The sequence below is a fragment of the Manduca sexta genome, chromosome 17, assembly GCF_014839805.1.
Source record: "Manduca sexta isolate Smith_Timp_Sample1 chromosome 17, JHU_Msex_v1.0, whole genome shotgun sequence".
NCBI lineage: Eukaryota > Metazoa > Arthropoda > Insecta > Lepidoptera > Sphingidae > Manduca > Manduca sexta.
The window spans coordinates 4,584,404-4,611,719 of record NC_051131.1 but is presented as its reverse complement, the minus strand read 5'-3'; the positions used below and the strand labels follow the sequence as shown (position 1 = coordinate 4,611,719).

The 27,316-nt window shown below is 42.5% G+C and overlaps 1 protein-coding gene across 1 annotated transcript; it reads left to right on the top strand.

Moving 5' to 3' along the window:
* Nucleotides 1-27,274, top strand: LOC115445157. The gene is given in 14 exon segments (XM_037439599.1): nt 1-324; nt 3,093-3,223; nt 3,225-3,264; nt 10,912-11,008; nt 11,670-11,726; nt 12,188-12,297; nt 12,557-12,781; nt 13,654-13,836; nt 14,662-14,837; nt 15,235-15,438; nt 15,635-15,859; nt 16,321-16,545; nt 21,564-22,865; nt 27,051-27,274. Coding segments are annotated over 14 exon segments (3,084 nt in total). The 5' UTR covers nt 1-276; the 3' UTR covers nt 27,112-27,274.
* Nucleotides 27,275-27,316: the final 42 nt, after the last annotated feature.

The window sequence follows — 27,316 nt, the reverse complement described above, 5'->3', positions numbered from 1 at the left end:
TGTGAGTTGGTGCGCGTCTGTCGTTTGACAATAGCAATTTGTCTAGTGCACGCGCTACTTTGGCTGACTCTGTCCGAAACCGTGAATGTGTCGTGTTGTTCCTATTTGTGTCGTGTTTAATGATTTGCAGATTTATTGATATCTGTATTTAGAGTGATTTTGCGATGGTCATCAATGAGACGTGTAATTTGTGAGTCACGTATGATTAGTACGTTGTGTTAAATTGAAATGGTGACTTTAGTATTTTAAATAGTTGAGTTTAAAATAACCTCAGGAATGTCTTCTGTGGATGAGTTTGTCATCTCACCTGCGTGGTTGGCTAAGGTACATAGGGCTTAGCATTTTTTATTTACTATTACCATATTTAAAGTCGAGGCGTATCGGTTAAAGCTTATCCATGAAAAGTTGCATGCTTTATGCCCCTAAAAAGAATATAAAACTATCAAAGTATGTTAATATTTTGTAAAAATTATTAATCTCACTAACTGTAATATTTTCTTGTGTTTGTATCAGAATGAATTTTGCTGACCGAATAATCGTTTCAATGGAGTAATTATAATAAAATATAACGAAATTTTGTAATTTTTTTATGTATATGTTTATTTTTATATGAGTGATTACAAAGTATACATAATATTAATTCTAAAGTATATAAGTCACTTTATAGCGTTTACTCTCGACTTTGTACACATAAAACATGAGTTACCTATACTAATATATGAAGCTGAAGAATATTTGTTTTTTATCCCGGAAAATCTTTACTACGCGGAAGGAGCCGCGAGCAAAAGCTAGTGTTCAGTATAAACACAAACCTACCTCAAGAACTTTAAATGATACTAATGCAACATGCAAATTCATCAACCTAGTTTAAAACAAATATCTACACAGACCAACGATCTTAGCATACAAAGATGACATCTTGTGATGATTCATGAACAAATATATGCAATAAAATTTAAATCTAAAAACACTTATTTTTAACTGACTTCAAAAAAATTAAGGTTTAATTTCTGCATGTATGGTTTTTAAAATTTAAATACGTCGGATTATAGCTATACAAAAAATGAATTCCAAAAACCTGACCTAATATTCACATCAAAACTTATTCGGCTGTTCAAGTTTTAATAACCATGGAAAAGCAAAAACAAACACGCATTTTAAGCCAGTATTTAACATTGTAATAAATTATCATGATACATCGTGTCAACTATCGTTCATAAACTTTGATTTGACATTTATTTATGTTAATTAAAATTCCCCGGACGTATAGTAAAGTCGTCTCTAATTGTAGAATAGTTAAATGTTTAATTGCATGTAACCGATTATTGTAATATTTATTACGAACATTTTTGTGATGTAGTAAGTCACTTGCCTCGCAATTTTTTCGATCTGGAACTATCATAGCTTGGTGCCAAAGCCAGTGTCCTCTATGTTCTTTATGCCACAGCTTGGGTAGAGCCGTGCAAATGGCGGGTGATCAACTGGTTATAGCAGTAAATCGATTACTTCTCTTTTAGTGCCCTGGCCATAGAAAGTAGATGCCTTATGGGCCATTACGTTTGGTTACAAAGAACGAACGCTCTGAGAAAATACTGTTTGCTGGAATTAATAAGCTGAGAGAAAATTATACAAGTTTTGAGACCCCTTTTCTAACTTCTTATAATGAGTTGTTACATATTCGTGTTGAGAGTACCTTTAGATCACTTACCGCTTTTCTATGAGCGACCCCAATCACTTACTTCGATACATCGCGCAAATAGACTAATCGGAACTAGGCTTATTGGCATGCTTACAAATGACTACTTTTGATTAGTTTATTCTCAGGATCGACTTGAAGGTTTCGATTAGCAATGTTATTGGAAACGGCTTTGGTTTCTTTTTGCCAATTTTGATACTCAATGCGAATTACAATAATCAAAATAACTAAGATTTGCTACTCTTTGACATGCGATTGTATCTCAAAGATAGCAGTCCAAGCCGTTTCATTGCACTATGTTGCAAGTTTAATATCTAACCCGTTGATTAAACTAGATCTCTTGTCTACAATCTAAAATAGTTTGCCGTCGAAGATATTAGACTAGGTTGTTTATTTTGTGTTGATAATACAACTGTATACGTTGTCTTGAAATCAAAAAAATCATTCCTGGACCTTACTTCCTAACACAAATGTAATGATATCAATAGTTCATTAAAAAGGTCCATCTGGTCGTGGTGAGATCACCGTCATATTGTACATCTATGATGTCATAATGTTTTTTATTGAGCTATTGTAAACCCCATTCGTATTAGAATTGTTTGAGGCCTGTTCACACATGTACGCATTGTCGCCGCTAATGACATATTATTAACTACCTTTTGTTTTTTTTATAAGCAGTGAGCAAAAATTGTTGTAGTCCAGTTTGTCCAAAATCAAGCCAGTGATATTTAATATCGTAAAGTGACGCGCGCAGTAAAATGCCAGTAGCACTTTGTCTTTCAACACTTTGAGTGCATTTCCGAAACTGCATTATAAGTGTCACGTTTATTGCGTGCCTGCTTCTCTCCCGATATAGTTGGAAAAAAATCTCTCTACTATAAATCAGGCCTTGTATAACATCACAATATTACTAATGACTACTTCTAATGTATCCTTACATTAAAATGTACTCGGCAATATTGACCTTAGACACTTAATTAACACAATATCTTGATGTTTATAGTATTGTTAGCGAGCAACATAGGAAAAGCATTCTTAGTTACATAAAAACGAGCAAATGAGCATTAATGAAAGTTGTATATAAAATGCAACATTTATTGAATTATAAAACTTCGCGGTTTACTGCGCCGGAGCGATTAAACCACCAATTACTCATGCTCTCACAATGTTCTAGCATCAACGGTAACTTCCTATTGCATTTACTTACGCAGTACATGCATAATTAATTAAATGCATTTACGCTTAACTGTTTTACGGGCTGATCTCGTAAACGGACAGACGTGTTCACACAGGGAAAGCTAGTTTCGTTTTTATGAATTATTTATCATAGTTGTGTAGTAGACGTATGTGGTTTGGTTGTTGACTGATGTACGGCGCTCGATGCGCGGCGGCGCAGGTGTCGGGGGCGCAGCGCGGGCGCGAGCGGCATGCGGCCCCGGCGGCAGACGCCCATGGAGGTCGGCTAGCGGCGCGCGCGCAGCCCCCGCGCCCGCAACCCCCGCCCCGCCCCACCGAAGCCCATGGAACTCGCTGACGTGCCTCGACACCGACCCCTCGCCTTCGATAAGGTAAGTAAATCACCATCTCCCATATTATTATACAAAACAACTTCATCAAATATATTGAACTTCTAAATGTTTAACAACTCAAAACTATTCAATACTATAATTAAATCGTGGTGTATGATCTAATCAAGATGCGATTCCCACCATTCTCGTATCCATACAACTTTATTCTAAAGAAAATTAAATTAAAAACTACACTCCTTATATGTATTTTAACCATGTAAAGAATCCGATACTTCCCATAGTCATAACAAAGACAAATATTTATAAGAATGTAATCAGATTTAATTTGTCTGCGCCGGAATTCCATCTGCCGTGCCAGAAAATATCTAAAGCAATAATTGTAACAACTGTTTAAACCTTATTCGCACGCAGTTCGTCGCAAATTACCCAAACTCCTAAAATACTCAGTGCGATCTGTCTAATTTCTCTTCTGTATTTATGTTATTGAAGCACTTTACCTGCTCTTTTTACGAGTACGCCCACGTTTTGTGGAACGCTACTGAAATAGCTCTTCTGATAAAATATCCATCTGTCACTGTGTATACAAGTTGTTTTGAACTGTTTAATTATACGGCCCGCGTGGAAATCGGAAGTAAACAATATGTTGCAATAAGTAAATATAAACGCACAAACTTTGAGAAACTTGAAAAATGGTACTTATATTGGAAATATATTATGAAATGTTTAGCTGTGGTTCTAATTTAAATCGGTGCACGTTGTAATTCCTAAACTGGCATACTCAACCTCAATTACTCATGAGAAATGCATATATCATCTGAAAAAAATTAATAAATACTAAGGTGGAATAAATTACTACTTCAAATAACTACCTATTCCATAGTCACCTCATTAAAATTTTCTACAATTGTTAATGTTACTCTGTCCATCTGTTAAACTTTCATAGCGAAACAACTACACCGATTTCTATGAAATTTGATTCGACGTAAGATTCAAGCTCAAGCAAGAATATAACCAAATGTTTTCTTAGTTCCAAACAAAATTCCACGTGAACAAAGCCATGCGCAAAACTATTCAATAAACATGAATTAGTCTACATAGTGTGTCATGCCTGTCGAGTTAAGGTTTACTTTCCTGCTCAGTGGACTCAACTTTGACTGATTTTATGTGTTCTATGGTAATTGACATGTGTCGGCTCTGACACGAGCCAGTGGTCTTTGGCATAATTTACCGCGCTTGAGAGCCTAGCCGATAGTCTCAGAACAATGACAAGGTGGATGGAAATGGCGATCTCGATTATTGGCAAAATCACCGATAAATAAACGGTGGCAGCCACAATATAAAAGAAGAAGAACAATGACAAGTAGATAGACTGTCCATTTTATTGTTTGCATACAGATTTTCTCATCACTCTTTGCTGCTTCAGATATTTTGATGTTCTTTTTGGTGATAATCAAAACTTAAATATCTTGAAATATACTATTAAAATTCAAAATTAAAATAAAATGTTACATTTAAATGTTATTGCACGTTGACGATTTTTTTTAATAAATGTACTTGTTTACGTATAATAGGATTCAAGGACTTGACTGGGAAGATCTTGGATCTTCGAAAATTATACTAATTACCTACTTTAAACACAAAACACAAACTTATTTATTATTTCGTGTCAGTTATCAGTAAACATTGGTAATTATTCATCATCAAGGTCCTATTTCGCCTGGATGGGGCAGATGGGCAGGCTTCAACAGTGAGTCTCCATTTCAAACAGTCTTGGACATCGCGTTTGCTTTTGCTCTAATTCAGTGTTGGTTATCAATATTGTGGTACTCATTACGATCTAGTTTATCCATATTATTCGCTATAGACAAAACTGCAGCCTAGAATCTTATGATTACTATACAGCAGCAATGGGTATCGTTGAACCGTGCTTTCAGATTGCTGAACAGCTCGATGCTTTTAATTATTTATTTTTACACTCCGATGCCAGCCCCTTCTACTCGCGTCTAAAAATCAATAAGGTTCGGTTCCCCGACTGCTATCCTCGCATTTAACTAGTCTGTAAAGCATTCTGCTATAAATAATTCAGCTCGCTTTAGAATTGTCTGAAAAGCAGGTTCAGTGAAGTCACTTTTTTATGTCAGAATTAGAAAATGTGCTTATCATAAATCTTAACGAATGTGAAAATAATTAAATAAACTTATTATTAGGAATGTAGGATTTTTTAAAGCAAATAATTAATAAATAGACAATAGAGTTAAGTAGGAGCCTATGATCGGCACTCCTTATCAGTAATCACTATTGCCATAGAGGTTTTCAGTGAGTTGCCAAGCTTTAAAAGAAACGGGGACTCAGAAGAAAAGTCATACTTATTTTCTGTGAGACAAGCAGTGGCATCATCCACCTGGTTAAGACTTCAGACTACAGCATGACTGCACTTTGAATAATTAATTATCGTTCTGTTTCTGACAAAAAGTAAAATATCCGAGATAGACTTATGACACCAGTGATTCAATAGCATATTTTTTTATTAATATTCTATCATATTTACGACCTTTTTGACTTGGGGTCTAATTTCAATAGGGGTTATTATACTAAATAAATAGAGACCTTCAGATTTTCATCATTCATTATTAATTCCCAACTCACAATAATTTCCCAAATAGATTTTTTCAGATCCCGATTTTAAAATTGCCAAAAGCTAATATTTTAATGGATTCTGTTTTCAAAATTATCAAGGCTTATCCCGCTGAGCGGGTAAATGGTAATGCACAGATTCCTACGTGTAGATTTTCTCCTGGAATTCCCGGTTTTCACAGAATAGAATTTGGCGAAATAGGGAGGTTGTCTCGACTATCGACGGCTCGCCCACATTATCTAGTTGGTTCGGAAATAACTTTCTACATCGCCTTTAGATTCCAATAATGGTGTTTTATTTTGATGAATGTGAATGAATAATGCGGCTTCTAATTAAGATAGTGCTTTAATACATCTACAAATTCATAGTGAGACTGTGCAGATACGGACAAACAAAAAAATAATAGTAAAAGTGTGGTTATAGTTCATTTTCAGTGCATTTTTATCGGTAACGTACATTTTAATCCTTTTCAAAGGCATATTTCTGACTATCCTGTTTTCGTTTTTCATTTCGTTTCATTGAGGTTACAAAACGACGCAGCAAACTCAGAATCCCTTGCCAAGTAGCATATTTTATTTTCAATCTTAATCAACCATAGCCGTATGCACTGTATATGTATGAACTAAACAAACAATCTTTGGGTGTAATGAATCGTAAGGTGAAGGGTGCTGAGGGACGCGGGTGGTGCGGTAGAGGTGAGGGAGGCGGAGGGAGAGGGCGAAGACGCTCAGATGCGAGATGTGACTTACCCCCGCCCGGCGGCGATCGATTGTGCCCGTGACGTCACCGCCTTAGCCTTCAGCCCTGCTTCCACTACGAGGACGAACGAATCGTGGACACGATATGTACCTTTATATAACTAACATGAAGCCTGAGATAAGATATTATATTATTACAATTTTAGAATAACATTCTCGTGAAATTAAAATTAAAGAAAATTTGTGTCGTAAAATCAATTCTCCAATGCAGAAAACCTTGAGAATATGTCTTTTAAAACCAATCCGACTACGAGTCTTTCAATTCCCTCTCATCACAACCCACTTATTAACAGAAAAAATCACAATAATATTGCAGCGCACTCAATTTTATCTCGACTAAGTAGCAGATCAGCGTTCGATGGTTAGGCCTTCTTTATTGGCTCGAGGGTACTCCGCTGACAACCGCTGGGCCGGCCACTTGGGTCGACCCTCCACTGTCGACACTCGCCGAGATCTCGACACTCTCCCCGAGATCTTGAGAGCATGTTGACCTAAAAGGACATTGACGTCATAAGCAATCGATAGAATCTGAAGCTACCGATGGAAGCATTAAGTCACTTAACATTGATGAGCTTATGTAATCACTGCTGAGATTGCCGTGGCGATTGGAGGAGCGTAGTAAACGAATAAGGTTTAGATTAAATCAAATTTTATCGTCACGTTTGATTTTTATACAAAATTATTTTAATTACGGTCTGTAATTAATTAGATAGTATAATTTGGTTTGGGAGATAACATCTCCAAATATTATTGACAATTAATTGTTGTCTTCTTAACTGACCTCAGTTTACAATTAATTATGATTATAATAATTATTTTAATTAATTTTCTTGTTATCAATTTCCGTGCATCTTTCAGTTTTCAAAATGATAATTTTTCTCATTTAAATCAAGGTAAATTTTATTTCAATAATTTGATAAAGGTATAATGCGGTAAAAGAATAATGAAAGCGTCAGTGTTGATAAAATGCGAACGAGACACACGAGAATACTATTTCAATGGAAAATTTGATTTCATTCTAATTTTTCACTTCCTACACATTCCTTATCAAATAATCCCTATTTACTAAGATTAAAATAGCTTAACATAAATGTTTTTATAACATTTAAAACACATTATAACAAGATTCGGGCTCTTGGATATTACGTATATTAGCAAATAGAATGAGTATATTCATGTAAATTTTAAAATATTTCGTAGCTGTAAACAATTTGTGCTTGCTATTTATAAAATGTTTAAAATACTTTATGTAACAGAAAAATTATCACACAATTTACTAATATTCTTTATGTCGCTAAATCCTTTATTAAATATTATAAACATACAAAATAGTACATGAATACAAAATAGAGCTGACGTAGTTACCTGTCAATTGTACAACTTCAATGTTATCTATCTATATCTATCTATACTTATAATAAATCTGTAGAGAGGTCAATTCTGTACATGAAATATATTTCCAAAATAACTATCAGGGGGTGATTAGGGCGATCCCTAATCACATCGATATACTGATGCCAAAAATGCAATTAGTAAAATTTTTGTCTGTCTGTCTGTCTGTCTGTATAACCGGTATAGAAACAAAAACTACTCGACGGATTTTAACGAAACTTGGTACAATTATTTGTCATACTCCTGTGCTGGTTATAGTATACTTTTCATCACGCTACAATTAATAGGAGCAGAGCAGTGAAGGGAAATGTTGGGAAAACGGGAGAAGTTACTCCATTTTTAAGCTTCCGTCGCGTGTGCAACCTTAATGGTTAAAGCTACACAGAAATCATGTATGACGGAAATGTTCTCCTTAAAATTATGTAAAAAAATATCCCACGACAGCATATGTCTATCTTTTATGGTTGACTCACAATAACACGTGTAATTCCCGATAGCTTAGCAGTTCGAAGCTTTCTCATTATATTTGTCTACTCTTACGTTTATAACACTCTTAGTCATCCCTAATTAAAAAAAGTTAACATTATTAAATATTCCATAAAAAGAATCATAGAAATCGGTATAGAAACACCAAAGTTATACATGAAATACGCTAATAATAAGCCATCATGCGTGAATACTGAATCATGCTATAAGGATTATTTTTGTATAAATATAAGGTCGCGAACGCACAGGCAGGCGGCTTGCTTGGCACCTAGAGGCTAGCGAATCACCTAGCGAGTAGCTTCGTAAAACGAACATTCTCGAACGTTCGCGACCGGCTCCATTTTTGAAGTCCGAAATCCACGCGGGCGAAGCTGCGAGCGGAAGCTAGTTAAAAATATTACTCTGCCTGCCCTGTATAGAGCCACAAATAAAATAAATAATTTGCTTTACGGGAGCTACTTTTGCTTCTACGTTTTAATGCGTTGTCAGTATAAGGAATTATTGCCACATTTTACCGCAAAATGGCAAGTTTTATTTTATTGGTCAGCCTATACAAAGCTTCTACCACCTCGAACATTTTTCTCATAGAAAACTAAAATTAAGTAATAGAATTTCTGCATTATGTTGTATGTAAGCTTAATGCTGATATATATTAGGAGTTGCCCATTCCGTTCTTGGCATATTGGCAAAGGACCTATAATTCTGTCATTGCCTAAACTTACAGGTAATAATTATAATTTCCCACCAGGGGCCTTATTCTCTATCCCGCACGTTATTTTGACAGTGCGTAACAAGCACGTAACACAACGCATCATGTTTAGGACTATAGAAATTTGGCTTACAGAACATCATTCCACGCACATTTCTCGAAGATAACATGACACGGCCGCGTTACGCGTTTACACTATCTTACAGAATAAGGGCCCAGGCGACCCCCTTACGCGGTTGCCAGTGTAAGGCAAAATTTTCAATGAACAATATTGTAAACATAATTCCATTTCACGGCCATAAGCTATTTCAAATGAAAATTCATAACATTCTCACTGGGAATGTAATTAAACCAATGAAATTACACACGCACCCGACTCCATAGTGCCATTTTTCTTCAATTTCAAACACTTAGCGTAATTATTTGTTTCGTGAGTTGATTTGAAATATTTTACGTAAACTTGTATTTTCGTGGCTATACAATCTCGAAACCACCAAATACCACCAGATATCATGTACCTTGTCTTAATTTATGGCTTATCTCGTATTGGAACTAATGGAAATTAGTAATGACTACTTGGTTTTCATTTACCGTCATTTTCAATAAAGACGCCAATCGCTTTTTCTATCTATCTTAAATATTGACCAATCGGAACAGAGGTTTTTTTAACATGCTTGCAAATGAGTTATTTTGATTGGTTCGTTCTCGGAATCGGATTGAAGATTGAGATTGGGATCGTTTATTGAATAAGGTTAGTAGTATGTAATAATATAACCTCGGTCAAATATTCTCAAAGGCAATATTAATGCAACAATTTTTCAGAAATTACCTCTATTTTCTCCCCTTTGTGGTAAGGCTTGTGTTTATATTTATTCATTTATTATTCATTGGAGCATCAACAGTTTACGCATAGCAAACATTGATTAATTTTTTAAGTACAGTACTATTCTTATATGCTTACCAAATAAAAATGTACTAACATCATAAATACACTTATTACGAACAAACAGTAATATGACAGTATGATACTTAGAAGATTAGTGTTTAGGTTATTGTATGAAGATTTACAGCAAGATATACGAATAACTAAGACAAATCTGTGCCACAGAACTTAAAAATAGATCTTAACAACACTCATCTGCAGAGTGAGGCCTCCTCATATCTGAGAAGCCTTGGACGACGATGACATAACAACTTTAAATCTCTTCGTTAGAATGTAGCGAGAAACTCAACCTTATTTTTTTATAACTCTCAGCTGCAATAGTGTCTACCTACGTAACGTAAGCGGGATATTAAGTATTGGATATTAGAGTCGTACTTTCAAAAGCTATTTAGATTAAATTGTACAAATCAATTATAATAGCAAGTTGTTGAAGTATTAATAGAGAAGAATTATGCTTAAATATAAGAGTATCAAATTGGAGAATATAACTTATCTTAGGAAACGTAACCTAAAACTAGCTACCTAAACATTTATCTCCAATAGTTATTTCGAATGCATCAATGCGTATAATTTTTATATATTTTATTTTGTGTATTTTTCTGTCGTTTGTGAATAAATAAATTTTATAAAATTGCATAGTATCTTTTAATTCTACATCTTTTAGATTATTGAAATGATTTTAAAAGCGAAATCGCTAACAGAATTTAGGAAGACATAGAAATTTTGATAATGTAGAGATTATCTAGAGATGTTTGTTTTTCAGATGGAAAGTTTGATAAAGGAAATGCAAGACCCAGAAACAGGTGTACCCGTAAGAAGTCAAAAACTTTTTCTCAGCGTGATACCATCTGCTTTTATGGGTAAGGGAAGAAATAATATATAAATCTATAATCTAATCATGTACAAAGTAATCTATTTCTAGATATGCACAATTTACATCGTAATAAAACCATGGAACTAGTAAGCGGTTAGTTGTTACGAACATTCCTTATGCAGCCTGTCTGAAGAAGTTGATTGAAAAATCAATATCGTGTACATTCTAAGGTATTTACGTGTTCCACTACGAACAATCATCCGATAGGTTATTCAGGTTCACTATTCAGTTGTTCATTTGTATATTTTAAAAGAAATGAAATGAACTTCCTTTATTTAATAGACAAATTTTATTACGTAGGCAATTTTATAAAGAATTCTTATGACAATAAAAACTACTTAAAAATCTGATTGGTTCTGTTTGTTGCTAGAAAGAGATTAATTTCGTATACTCCGTAAAAATATATGAACTAAAATTTTAATCGAAAGTAGAAAACCTTAGAGCAAAAGATGTGATAATAAGACAGATGGTAATTTACCTTCGCCATCACCATTTCCATTGTCATAGACAACAGATCTACTGCTCACATATACTAAGATGTTACTTCAGTATTTTAATTTCCTAGACAATAGTAACAGGATGTTTAATCAACCAGCAACAATGTAATTGTATATGTATATTGCGTTTGACTACCGTTCATGTTTCAGGTTACGATCTTGTCGAATGGCTTATGGAACGGTTTAATCTTGACGAGACTAGCAATGGTGAGTGTTGCGTAGTGGGTGGCGGCGCGTGGGCCTGGTCCCGCCGGCGCACCCCAGTAGATTCTAGCTATAACGAGAAGCCCAAGTACCCTCAGGTGTTGATATGTAGGTAGTGCCATCACACTCGTTCGCATGTTTGTGTACGCTCTGACGTGTGCTATTCGCGGGATTATCTTGTGTGATGCCGTCAGACTCGATATGACCGCATTAATGTGATCAGATATTTTTGTATCCTCTGCACTTGCCGAATTATTGGTGCTTTGCACAACCTATGCTAAATAACAATACTACGGGTATACGACTTCTGTATTGAGACCACGTCAAAATTAAGAATTTGCTTGTTGTTTGGTCATACACAACCTCTGCTTCTCAGTCTATGTCGTAATATTCCACGCCTTTGGTGTTTCTATATATTTTAGTGTAAGTGATTAGATTTAATAATGTAATATTTTTCATTTCAGTTGAAGCAATAAACTTAGCCAATCAGCTATGCCAGTATGGCTACTTCTTTCCTGTGAACGATTTGAAAAATCTTGTCTTAAAAGATGACTCTTCTCTCTATAGATTTCAAGTAAGTATTTTACACCTGATATTAAAAATTACATACTTAAGTATTTAGAAAAAAAAATATTAATGTATCCCTACATCGATTACTCAGTTTTGTCTTAGCTAGTGTCAAATCCATTTGAAAAGCATTAAAGAACACAACTTAAAATGTATACTAAACTATAATGAACAATACCGAACAGTGCGGCATAATTATAACGACTGGCGAGGAATGAAAATCTGTCATTAATTGAATTCCTAAATAAATCTTGTCCTTGTTTCAGAGTCCATACTACTGGCCATGGCAAGCACCACGTGTGGCCGGCAGTGGGTCTGGCGCGCCCACCCTCGGCCCTGACAACGTGGAGTACGCCATCTACCTGGTGAAGCGCACGCTGCGCAACAAGCAGCGGCATGGACTCGACGAGTACGAGCAGGAGGCTCTCGCCAACCTCAGGAAGAACCTCTCCGCCAAGTGGGACTTCATTACCATGCAGGCGGAGGAACAAGTTAGTCGATAACATTTGTTTTCAGACCAGTACAAGAACATCATAATTGGGAAGTCATTAAAGAAACTATAAGAACTAAACCATTTAGGAAATAAAATAAACTATATCCCAACAATATATTTTACTAAACCGAATAAAGGCGTTATTTAAATGTTTCATTTTTGTTTTTCGAATTTGGCACAGGGGTAAGATTTCTTTAAGCAAAAGTTCGTCTGCTATCATTGTATTCTTTTTCCGCCGCCAATGGCATAGGCAGTGTATTATATCTAATTGAGGAGCATCATGATATTAACATTTTAACATGTCAAAACGCGATGCTGAGTCGATTACCGAAAATGATGCACACATACATAATCTGAGTACACAAAAGGTTCTTTCGTAGGGGATTGTTCCATTAGTCACTGTCCAGCTAAACTTTATTGAATGCCGAATACTGTGAAGATGCGTCTTAAAGCAGGTCAAGGCGATTTCGAACCATTCGCGGTGCATGTTTATTGTTTATATTATAAATTGCAACGTACAACTTTTTATTAAAGTTATGGGTTACAGCCAATCTCCATGTAGGAACTCAAATATTTGAACGAGTATTTTCTATATATTCATAATTTTCAAATATAAAATGGCTCTTAATAATACGTCTATTACATTTTTATGCAACTGATTTTTTTAATGCGTATTTTGGAAATCGTGGTGAACATAAAAATACTAGTTTTAACATTTTCAATTGATAATAATGAATTAACATTCATAGTGGACAGATCGATCGATCAAAGTTCTATATATCTTTACGCTTCATTCAGCATTCATATAACTTTGATATTACCTATTTATCTCGACTTTTGAAGAAATAAAACTAAAATCTGCTCATGCAGGTTCGCCTAGCCAAAGAGCGTAAGAAAGGCGACAAAATCGTGAGCGACAGTCAGGAGCGTGCGTACTGGCGCGTGGCGCGGCCGCCGCCCGGCGTGCCCAGCGCGCTGGAGCCGTGCCCCGTGCCCGTCCGCTCCAGGCAACCCAAGCCCAAGAAGCGGACTGTGCAGCAGCTCACGAGAGAGGTACTTCCAAACTAAACTCATTTTCTGACTTTTGTTTATGTTTAATACCGATGTTCCGAAGGCTTTTTTATCTTAATGGGCATGGGGCAGACTGAGGAGTCCCGTTATTTGATTCTACACACACACACATACACACAACATCACGCATTTATCCCCGAAGGGGTATGCTGAGGCGCAACCAGGGCACCTACTTTTCGCCAAGTGTGTTCCGTCCCACATATGTGATAGGGGCGAGCCTATCGCTATATCGGGCACAAATTCCAGACTCCGGGCTTACTGAGCAGAAAAACCCAAATATCGTTTTGCCCGACCCAGGATTCGAACCCAGGACCTCAGAGCGCTGTTGCACCGCGCATGCAATACAACTACGCCACCGAGGCAGTTATTTGATTCTAGGGAGTATTTCATCAATTTCTGCTAGCTTCTTCAATGTGCGGACGGAGCAACATGGTTTTCTATGTTGCAGCATCAGCTTGGTTCAGTTTATACGATCGGTTGCCTGTCTGATATAATTAATCTTATAAAAAATCTTTGTATGTTCCGACCAGAGACTAAGACTATTAACTATATTACCAGAAAAAATCTTAGTTACATAATACATTTTCTACTTTTATCTCTTGTATATCGTAATACCCACATTAGACTATCCTTTTACATATAATATATACTTGTATAACATTATAAACTGACTGCACAGCTGTATAACAAATAAATAATTCATTGTTATATTTCATGTAGCTGCATACACAATATTCAAAACTAAATTAAGTAGTATAATATCATACATTCCATACAAAGTTTCACATACGTTTGTAACTCTTCTAGATCGAACATCTAAAAGCGAGCCTGGACCGTACGCGAGTGAAGACTTCAATTGCCCTTGAAGCCCTTTTGGCCTACTCGGAGACCTTCGCTCCCTACGATCCCTGGCTCACTCCGCCGCAGCCCTCCAACCCGTGGGTCAGCGACGACACCCTATTCTGGCAAATTAATAGCCCTCTGTGAGTTGAACCTTCTTTTTCCTTACTTTTTTTACCCGTGTAATGTATATGTTAGTTCCTGCATTGTATTTTGTGTTAGCACTTAAAGAGTGAAACTGTATAATACATCTTATATACGCACTTAAATCCAAAATAGTAGTTTTTGTAGCCTGTATTGTTCCAAAAGCCACTTCGCACTTTGATATCTATAATTATGCTTGTTTGTATATTAGGTGTTCTTTATCCATTTATGATATTATTCTTACATACATATTAACATCTACGATTATATTTATCTTAATTTTATTGTAACGAATTTTAATTATCCGTGCTCTAAATCCAAAGAAAAACAATCTATTTTGAATTTTATCAAAGCCATTTGGAACAAGCCTGTTCATATTATCTTTTATATGCACAGAGTGGAGGTGCCAAGTGAAAAGCGGGTCCAGCGATGGGCTCTGTCTATCGAGGAACTAGTGTCCGACCCGACGGGTCTGCAAGAGTTCACGAGTTTCCTTCGAAAAGAGTATTCGCACGAGAACATTCGGTTTTGGTTGGCGGTGATGGATCTGCGCCGGAGCAGCACCAAACAAATACCGAAGAAATTGGAGGAAATATGCGAGTAAGTGTACATCAGTGACTGTGACCTATGGCGTGGTTAAACATTTGTATAAAAAACGTTATCAGACTCCGTAAGATGAGCCAAGTTCAGTCAAATTATTATTTTGACTTAGTATGGCATTATCTCTTTCTAGTGGCAGGTTATGCCTTTCTACCTTTACACCTCTATTTAAAGTTGAATTTGTCGGTGTTTCTAGAGAATTTCTGAAGCCGGGAGCTCCGTGCGAGATCAACATCGACGGCGCCACGGCGGAGCGCGTGGCGGAGGGGCTGCGCACCGGCTCGCGGTACGCGCTGGACCACGCCGCCGACCACGTGTACGGGCTGCTGCTCAAGAAGGACTGCTACCCGCGCTTCATCCGCTCCGATCACTTCCAACGGCTCCTTGCCGAGGGCAGAAACGTTCATCAGAAGAAAGCCAAGTACGTGTTCATTTACTTTTGTTTACTTAATACAACTCAACACAAGATCCGGATGAGTGCGAGTTGGTCTCGCGCATCAAGGGTTGCGTATAAACTAGTATTTTTTGTTATTAAAGTACATATTAACGGTTGTCTGATTTTACCAAATATTACGATTCTTAGTCAACGGGAAGTTAGTTTTGATTCCCTTGTAACAACACAGCATAATATGCGACATGAACGGTCATATCTTTTGATCGCGTTGACTTTCAAGTTTTTTTTTTTAACAACTGAAGGAACCCGAGTATATCATATAAATTTGAACTTGAAACCTCTACGGGTTGCTGAGAAAAAGTTTCTTGACACACCGACAGATGGACAACAAAGTGAGCCTATTGTTTGAGTTGGTATTGATTGATTACTGATATTGAAGCACGTAACCGTAAAAAGTAAAGTAACTATATTACAAAAAAAAATTGTAGATTTTTCAACTTCGGCGGTCAAGTGAAGAAGAAGCCGGGCTCGACGAGCGGTTCAGGCGGGTCGGGCGGGTCGAGCGGCGCCGGCCTGTCGCGCCGGCGCGGCTCGGACCGCTCGCTGTCGGGCTCCGCGCACGAGCTGGCGCTGTGCGCCGCGCAGCCGCCGCGCGCGCCCGACCCGCCCGCGCACAGCCACAGCCAGTCCAACCTCACCGACATACCCTTCAGGTACATACATAACACTTAGCTGCCTCGGCGCCGCTCTGTCGCGCCGGCGCGGCTCGGACCGCTTCGCTGTCGGGCTCCGCGCACGAGCTGGCGCTGTGCGCCGCGCAGCCGCCGCGCGCGCCCGACCCGCCCGCGCACAGCCACAGCCAGTCCAACCTCACCGACATACCCTTCAGGTACATACATAACACTTAGCTGCCTCGGCGCCGCTCTGTCGCGCCGGCGCGGCTCGGACCGCTCGCTGTCGGGCTCCGCGCACGAGCTGGCGCTGTGCGCCGCGCAGCCGCCGCGCGCGCCCGACCCGCCCGCGCACAGCCACAGCCAGTCCAACCTCACCGACATACCCTTCAGGTACATACATAACACTTAGCTGCCTCGGCGCCGCTCTGTCGCGCCGGCGCGGCTCGGACCGCTTCGCTGTCGGGCTCCGCGCACGAGCTGGCGCTGTGCGCCGCGCAGCCGCCGCGCGCGCCCGACCCGCCCGCGCACAGCCACAGCCAGTCCAACCTCACCGACATACCCTTCAGGTACATACATAACACTTAGCTGCCTCGGCGCCGCTCTGTCGCGCCGGCGCGGCTCGGACCGCTCGCTGTCGGGCTCCGCGCACGAGCTGGCGCTGTGCGCCGCGCAGCCGCCGCGCGCGCCCGACCCGCCCGCGCACAGCCACAGCCAGTCCAACCTCACCGACATACCCTTCAGGTACATACATAACACTTAGCTGCCTCGGCGCCGCTCTGTCGCGCCGGCGCGGCTCGGACCGCTCGCTGTCGGGCTCCGCGCACGAGCTGGCGCTGTGCGCCGCGCAGCCGCCGCGCGCGCCCGACCCGCCCGCGCACAGCCACAGCCAGTCCAACCTCACCGACATACCCTTCAGGTACATACATAACACTTAGCTGCCTCGGCGCCGCTCTGTCGCGCCGGCGCGGCTCGGACCGCTCGCTGTCGGGCTCCGCGCACGAGCTGGCGCTGTGCGCCGCGCAGCCGCCGCGCGCGCCCGACCCGCCCGCGCACAGCCACAGCCAGTCCAACCTCACCGACATACCCTTCAGGTACATACATAACACTTAGCTGCCTCGGCGCCGCTCTGTCGCGCCGGCGCGGCTCGGACCGCTCGCTGTCGGGCTCCGCGCACGAGCTGGCGCTGTGCGCCGCGCAGCCGCCGCGCGCGCCCGACCCGCCCGCGCACAGCCACAGCCAGTCCAACCTCACCGACATACCCTTCAGGTACATACATAACACTTAGCTGCCTCGGCGCCGCTCTGTCGCGCCGGCGCGGCTCGGACCGCTCGCTGTCGGGCTCCGCGCACGAGCTGGCGCTGTGCGCCGCGCAGCCGCCGCGCGCGCCCGACCCGCCCGCGCACAGCCACAGCCAGTCCAACCTCACCGACATACCCTTCAGGTACATACATAACACTTAGCTGCCTCGGCGCCGCTCTGTCGCGCCGGCGCGGCTCGGACCGCTCGCTGTCGGGCTCCGCGCACGAGCTGGCGCTGTGCGCCGCGCAGCCGCCGCGCGCGCCCGACCCGCCCGCGCACAGCCACAGCCAGTCCAACCTCACCGACATACCCTTCAGGTACATACATAACACTTAGCTGCCTCGGCGCCGCTCTGTCGCGCCGGCGCGGCTCGGACCGCTCGCTGTCGGGCTCCGCGCACGAGCTGGCGCTGTGCGCCGCGCAGCCGCCGCGCGCGCCCGACCCGCCCGCGCACAGCCACAGCCAGTCCAACCTCACCGACATACCCTTCAGGTACATACATAACACTTAGCTGCCTCGGCGCCGCTCTGTCGCGCCGGCGCGGCTCGGACCGCTCGCTGTCGGGCTCCGCGCACGAGCTGGCGCTGTGCGCCGCGCAGCCGCCGCGCGCGCCCGACCCGCCCGCGCACAGCCACAGCCAGTCCAACCTCACCGACATACCCTTCAGGTACATACATAACACTTAGCTGCCTCGGCGCCGCTCTGTCGCGCCGGCGCGGCTCGGACCGCTCGCTGTCGGGCTCCGCGCACGAGCTGGCGCTGTGCGCCGCGCAGCCGCCGCGCGCGCCCGACCCGCCCGCGCACAGCCACAGCCAGTCCAACCTCACCGACATACCCTTCAGGTACATACATAACACTTAGCTGCCTCGGCGCCGCTCTGTCGCGCCGGCGCGGCTCGGACCGAGGGCTGTCGGGCTCCGCGCACGAGCTGGCGCTGTGCGCCGCGCAGCCGCCGCGCGCGCCCGACCCGCCCGCGCACAGCCACAGCCAGTCCAACCTCACCGACATACCCTTCAGGTACATACATAACACTTAGCTGCCTCGGCGCCGCTCTGTCGCGCCGGCGCGGCTCGGACCGCTCGCTGTCGGGCTCCGCGCACGAGCTGGCGCTGTGCGCCGCGCAGCCGCCGCGCGCGCCCGACCCGCCCGCGCACAGCCACAGCCAGTCCAACCTCACCGACATACCCTTCAGGTACATACATAACACTTAGCTGCCTCGGCGCCGCTCTGTCGCGCCGGCGCGGCTCGGACCGCTCGCTGTCGGGCTCCGCGCACGAGCTGGCGCTGTGCGCCGCGCAGCCGCCGCGCGCGCCCGACCCGCCCGCGCACAGCCACAGCCAGTCCAACCTCACCGACATACCCTTCAGGTACATACATAACACTTAGCTGCCTCGGCGCCGCTCTGTCGCGCCGGCGCGGCTCGGACCGCTTCGCTGTCGGGCTCCGCGCACGAGCTGGCGCTGTGCGCCGCGCAGCCGCCGCGCGCGCCCGACCCGCCCGCGCACAGCCACAGCCAGTCCAACCTCACCGACATACCCTTCAGGTACATACATAACACTTAGCTGCCTCGGCGCCGCTCTGTCGCGCCGGCGCGGCTCGGACCGCTCGCTGTCGGGCTCCGCGCACGAGCTGGCGCTGTGCGCCGCGCAGCCGCCGCGCGCGCCCGACCCGCCCGCGCACAGCCACAGCCAGTCCAACCTCACCGACATACCCTTCAGGTACATACATAACACTTAGCTGCCTCGGCGCCGCTCTGTCGCGCCGGCGCGGCTCGGACCGCTTCGCTGTCGGGCTCCGCGCACGAGCTGGCGCTGTGCGCCGCGCAGCCGCCGCGCGCGCCCGACCCGCCCGCGCACAGCCACAGCCAGTCCAACCTCACCGACATACCCTTCAGGTACATACATAACACTTAGCTGCCTCGGCGCCGCTCTGTCGCGCCGGCGCGGCTCGGACCGCTCGCTGTCGGGCTCCGCGCACGAGCTGGCGCTGTGCGCCGCGCAGCCGCCGCGCGCGCCCGACCCGCCCGCGCACAGCCACAGCCAGTCCAACCTCACCGACATACCCTTCAGGTACATACATAACACTTAGCTGCCTCGGCGCCGCTCTGTCGCGCCGGCGCGGCTCGGACCGCTTCGCTGTCGGGCTCCGCGCACGAGCTGGCGCTGTGCGCCGCGCAGCCGCCGCGCGCGCCCGACCCGCCCGCGCACAGCCACAGCCAGTCCAACCTCACCGACATACCCTTCAGGTACATACATAACACTTAGCTGCCTCGGCGCCGCTCTGTCGCGCCGGCGCGGCTCGGACCGCTCGCTGTCGGGCTCCGCGCACGAGCTGGCGCTGTGCGCCGCGCAGCCGCCGCGCGCGCCCGACCCGCCCGCGCACAGCCACAGCCAGTCCAACCTCACCGACATACCCTTCAGGTACATACACACTTGCTCCGACTCAATAGCACTTTGCCTGATATTTGAATTCATAGCCTCACAGCGGTGTCTTACCACGCAAGCCATATGACTACGCCACCGAGGCAGTCAAAGTTGGACAAATCTATACTATTATATAAAGCTGAAGAGTTTGTTTGTTTGTTTGTTTGTTTGTTTGTTTGTTTGTTTGTTTGTTTGTTTGAACGCGCTAATCTCAGGAACTACCGGTCCAAACTGAAAAATTCTTTTTGCGTTGGATAGCCCTTTGTTCGTGGAGTGCTATAGGCTATATATCATCACGCTATACCCAATAGGAGCGGGGCAGTAATGGCTAATCTCAGGAACTACCGGTCCAAACTGAAAAATTCTTTTTGCGTTGGATAGCTCTTTGTTCGTGGAGAGCTATAGGCTATATATCATCACGCTATATTCAATAGGAGCGGAGCAGTAATGGCTAATCTCAGGAACTACCGATTCGAACTGAAAAATATTTTTGTGTTGCATAGTCCTTTGTGGAGTGCTCAAAGTTATATGTCATCACGCTATGACCAATAGGAGCGGAGCAGTAATGGCTAATCTCAGGAACTACCGGTTTCAACTGAAAAATTCGTTTTGTGTTGGATAGCCCTTTATTTGTGGACCGCTATAAGCTATATATCATCACGCTATGACCAATAGGAGCGGAGCAGTAATGGCTAATCTCAGGAACTACCGGTTTGAACTGAAAAATCTTTTTGTGTTGGATAGCCCTTTGTTTCTGGAGTGCTATAGGCTATATATCATCATGCTATAACCAATAGGAGCGGAGCAGTAATGAAACATGTTGCAAAAACGGGGAAAATTATGAGTTTTGAGAGCTTCCGTTGCCTGCGCTGCGTAAACGGTTAAAGTTATGCAACAACGATGTATGACGGGATTGTTTCACTTAAAAAAGTTCTAAATAATATAACAAAGTCCCCGCTGCATCTGTCTGCCTTAACGTGTTAAACTCAAAAACTACCTAACGTATTAAGATGAAATTTGGTATGGAGACAGTTTGAGACCCTGGGAAGAACATAGGCTCCCGGGAAACTACTATTTTTATAACGGAAAACTTTAGCCTGAAAAACTTTATAACGCGGGCGGAGCCGCGAGCAAAAGCTAGTTAAATTATATTATATCTCGAAAGATAAATAAAGGGGGAACCAACAATTGTCTTTTAACATTTTTACATATATAAAAATTTTAAGTTTAATCTATTTCAAAGGGCTTACTTATGAAATGAGTTATTAAAAAAACAAACCTTCTATACTGTTGCCACATATAAAATGTTTAAAGAAAGCAACAATATTTTTGCAGAGATCCCCTCGACGATGATACTGCGGACGTGCTGCCGTGGGAATGTTCCTCTCGTGAAGGAGCGTACGGCGCGCGACGGCGTCAGGACTCGGCCGCGGATTCCGGGAGCTCTTCATCGGACGTCAGCGCGGCCGTGTGCGTCGCGGAGCGGACGCGCCGTCTGCCGCAACAGAGCACGCTGGACGGCGGGCTGCGCGGCGCTCCGCCCCCCTTGCGGCGACTATCGGCGGTGGAGCCGAGGCACCTGGCGCCGCTGGCGTCTCCACCGCATTCTCCTCGTCCACCGCGCCCCGCCCCCGCCCCTCGCCCCGCCCCGCAGGCGCCTCCGCATCCGACACCTACTATCAGCGTCAGTTCCGCACCCGATGACGAGTCTGCTGATTCCCCGCCGTGCACCGGCTCGCCTGAGGAGCCGCGCTCGGTGGCGCATTCTGACGAGCCGTCTTCAGTGTTTGCGTCGGCTGACGCCACACCCACGGAGCCGTCTCGTCCGCCGATGAGACTCGTCGACGGATGTTTTTCCCCTCCAGAGGTCACCTATGAAGAAACAGCCAACGTGAGTGCTGCGGCAGACGTACGCTCACAGGCGGCAAACGAGTCCGCAACTGTTGTGCCGTCGGAGGACTCTTGCGACGACTCGACGGCCTCCGCAGCAGTATCTGACCGGCGAGAGTCTGACCGCACTAGATCGTCCGAAGATGAAGTCGACTCGTTGCGACGGACTGTATCGCGAGAAGCATCTATCACGAAGGAAGTCGCACCGCTAGCCAAACTGGCAATCAGTGATAAGGTTAACGATAACGCAACGAATGTTGATACTGAAGACACTGCTTCGCATTTGATCCAAGCCCCCGAGCAGGTGGCCGCTTCAGAAAATGTAGCGATTGAAGTGGTGGCGGTGAGTGAGAACGTGCAGAGCGTCCCGGCAGCGACGTGCGCGGCGGCGGAGTGTGAGCCCGCTCCGGCCGCGCCGTCGCTCGCCGACTGTGTTGCCTGGAAGCTGCCGGTGGTGCCGCTAGTGCCGGCGATGCCGGTGATGCCGGTGGTGCCGGCGGTGCCGCTGGTGCCGGTGGCGCCGCTCGCCGTGTGCGAGGACATCGGCGTCGACGACGACCACGTAGACAAAGTGCCTTCGACGCCCCCGCAGCGGGTGTCGGAGAGCGGCGCGCCGGCCGCGACGCAAACTATTGCTCACAGTGACGAACTCACGTCGGGCTCGCACTCCGACATTGTTAAGCGTGATAATAAAAGTGGCATCGGTGAACGCAAGCAGCGGAACGACATATGTCCGTGGGAGGACGAGTAAGTACTCGTGAGTTTAGTTTGTGCGTTCAGTAGTTCGCGCTGCGTACTTGTACATGCACCTTGCTCCTAGTGCCTCGTGTTACTTTTGCCTGCTTTACATCGAAAATAAGTCACTCGATGATTTTTTACACATTATTTTATATTTTTCATAATAATTTGAACATTATAGTTAATATCATAAAATTATTAACGCCGTACGGCCATTTAATCACGGTATATTAGAAACTTTAACATGGTTACGAAATTACTTGACTATACAAAAATATTCGTAAAATTTTTAAGCTGTGTCTATAGACAATTTAATTTAACTTTTTGTTTTGTTTTTATTTATTTATGAGTTGTTTTGTATATAAAGAATAAATATGTAGATAGGTTATAACATTTTCATAATATAATATTCATTATGGATTTTTTCTTTTTATTTTGTCACCGCACATTAGCAAGAATGGTAGTAGGTATGATTATTATTTTGTGCTAGTCACACATAACCTAATTTGCAATGGAGTGCTATCGAACAGCGCCGCAATATTTAATTTTCATAAGAATGTTTGATGGCATGGCATTTGTCAGGGAATGAAAGCTTCAAGGCATTTTGGCATCAATTACATTTTTTTCCTAAAGGACCCCTATAATCAGAATGAGAATGAATAATATTAAGAATCAGTTAAAAGTCATCACGAGCGACACAAAAAATATATATTTTTGATTTTATAATAAAATGATGTAAGTATTTTGCACGAGCAGTAAGTAGATACGAGGACAAAATGTAGAGTCAAAAAAATTAAGCCCAACTATCTGAGTAATCCGACATGAAGAGTCGACGAAATAATTGTAGGTATCGAATGCCGATACAATATCGATACTGTCAAAATACCGACGATAATAATAACGCTAGGCAATACAAATATCAAAAAACACGATTATAAATTTTAAGGGGTGATTCTTATTGAATAATATAAAAAAGCCAAATCTAAAATATTCGGAATATTTATTTAAATTGCAACACATTAATGATCAAAGAAATATGCAATATTTTTGTATGATTTTGCATTAGAACACATGATTTTTTTTTTTGTAAACATGGACGGTGAGCCATGTTAGAGGCCGTTCAAATATTACGTAATGCAATTTTTGAAGATTTTTGTCCCCCCCTCCCCCATGTAACGCGCCGAAACGTGTTCCTGTACGCCCCCACCCCCCTTCCAAAAGTTATGTAACTCGAAAGTGTCAATTTTTTTTATAATATTCACAATTATTTTACGCGAAATACCGGAAAGTCGCTAAAATACCTTCGGTATTGTTTTAAAATAAAAAAAAACATTTTACATAACGCTCTGTACGAAAGTCCCCTCCCGCCTTTGTAACACATCGTAACATTTTACAAGACCCCCCTTCCCCCCCCAAATTGCGTTACGTAATAGTTGAACGGCCCCTTAGGAACGTGGGTGCAACATTTCCCGTAATATTATTTTACGTAAGTATGTATCGACATTTAGCTATTATTTTTTCTTATAAAATACTATTAACAGACAGTTATATTTATAAATGAATAAATCAATTAAAGCCTTGGCGGTGGCCCAATTAGTATGGGTGCAAAAATAACTCACCGAATTAAAAACAAAATTGGATAGGTTACGGCGACACAGGCCATACTCAGCCTTTTTTCCCCGCAGTATAATCTATGTAATGTATGCCATTGAATTTGGGGAGCAGAAGAATGGTTATGTAGGAGTCTCCGGTCTTCCGACCTAGGTGACATGTAAATGCCCTCTGGGTTGGGTCTCTACCAATTTTATGTCTGCATACCGATTAGATCTGCGGTGGCCTGCTTCTGCGCGCATGAGACGGTTCCGGAGGTTGAGATACATCCGAATTCACCGGAGCCGCTTCCGCACAATGCAGCTTTGTGGCTCAACTCATTTGGGGCTCAGAAGTCCCCTTCCTTAATGGCGGCAACATTCGTTGAACTCAGGCCGCACTTACGCAGTCATGACTCCTAATAGCCCCGTTTTAGTCACCTCTTACGACAGGAAGGGGGGTAGCATGGCGCCATGCTATCACAGGTAGGTGATAGCATGGCGAAAATCTTTAAATGCCCCCATAACCCAGGATAAGATACAGGCTCAACCTAGTAGTTACATTAACGTTAACCTATGTAATTTGTTAGATATAATATAGGATAAAATAATTTCTAAAAAAAAATGAAATTAGCATATTTAGGAACATTATATTAATAAATATGATCAATATTACATGGTTGATTTCTTGTTTGAAAGATTTACATTGGTGGGCCATAACTGTATTACTGCACCTAAGTACAGTAAAATCTTGTGAAAACTTTACTATCAGTCGCAGATGCGACGCACGTAGTTTAACATGGTTTGGTAAAGTTTTATTAGGATTTTTGAAAACTGGACAACGTTAGGAAGCAAGCTATATTCCTACTACCTTCTGAATAGCGAAAGTATGTTGCATTAAATTATATGAAATTATAATTTTAATAATAGATCTAACCTAACACGGCATGACTCAATCAAAGGAAACATAAGGGGGACTAGGTATAAACTTCTAATGTTAATACATTGCTTGTTTAGCAACAAAAATCCAGCACAAATGAGCCGATATAACGAAGGCGGTATTAAGTACTGTCTGACAAAAAAAAAGCGTGTAGCAAAATTCTGTTCAGTCATGTCCGTAAATCCCGGAGGTCCAACGAATTTATCACCACTTTCCAATACACATACCCCCTCCTTAATGTAATGCACGGAGTTTGATTAAAAAAATGGTTAGCGTGCCGTTTTACTGAGGACACTACCCTGAATAGTTCTATGAAAATACCTATGCTGCGGCATTATTTATCATCGGAAATTCGCAAGTACTATAATAGCATATAGGTATATAATATTGAGATCCCCATATGATTTCATATAAGTAGATAGTAGACAACAAAAATAAAATTTTCTTCAGAAAATACGAAAATTTACGACACTCAGTAATCAGTACTGACATTAGCGACGGACGAGCTGGTCGGTCCCTTGGGGCGTCGAGATCTACGTGTGCCACAGGCTTTGACTTGAACGTCATCATGAACATAATAAGGCCAGCTGGCCTTATTAGGACCTAAAAAAGGTCACTGCCAGAAGAAGGGGTGCCGAATTTTTTTCGCCTAGGGCACCCAAATATGGCCGACACATTCATTTAATTATATTCTACGCTCTTCTACGCAGCTACTGGTTTCTTATTTGACGTGTTTGATATCAATCTATTGCGGTAAACCAATTGCGGTTTGATCAGTTTTCATTTATTTTTTATTTGTTTTTATACTATTATGGACTTCAAATATAGATATTTTGAATCGTTTTTACCTAACTGCGCCAACAGGAAGGTAAAGTTTGCCTAATACTGTGTGCATGATATTTTTGTTTTTCTGACAAACCTGTAACCAATATATATTTTATGCAATTTTATTTATTCCCGCTTGAAATACCTAAAACTGTTATAAACATTTAATTTGTAGTTAGTTAATTATATTCTACGCAGTCAGATTTATAATTTATAATTATTTAATTTATTATTGACATATATTAACAGAAAGTAATATCTCAGAAGCTTAATAATATTCCGAAATAATATCCATACGATGACGTATTGGGGTCATATCCTGTTTTATAAATAACTTAAAAGATTTGGCAGACATAGAGATCGCACGTGTTTTGTTCGAGGTAAAAACACAAACTGTGTATACTGCCATCAATCAAATGCCTGTTATTTGTATATTAATATCAAGGCCATCTAGGTTAGAAATACCGTGCAGTCTCATACAATCTTCCATGTGTTCGTGTATAGCTTTTATTAGAACTGTAATACAATGTTAACACATATTGTCTAGTGTTTTTCCTAGCTCTTTCATAAAACATACGTTATACTGACGTGACTTTTACGTGATATTTACAATCATTAAAATCTTGGTTAAGTAAACTCTGGCTGCAAATCTAAAAACAAAACAAGATATATCTAACAATTTTATAATTCATGGTACTATTTATTTAAAAAAAAACTTGTATTTGATATGGAAATAAATATCTGATATGGATTTATATGATTAATAGGGACCCTAAAATAAACCTGTTTGCCGATGGTATATCTGTTATTAGAAATGTGACGTTTATTTTTCTGTTTCAGGAATTCGTGTGAAAGTGATGCTCCATTTGTTAAAACTTACGCTACACTCGGTTATTTATAATTTTGTAGACGAATATCAACAATATTTTATTACACAGTGAATATAGCAACAGAAGTATTTAATTTTTTAACTTAGCTCTTGTGTTTTCATTATGACAGATTTAGGTGATTATTATGTAATTATAATGAATATTTTAAAGTAAATGATCGTTAATTATTAGAAATATTATGTGTTTTTATTCTTAAAACTCATATTTGCCATTAAC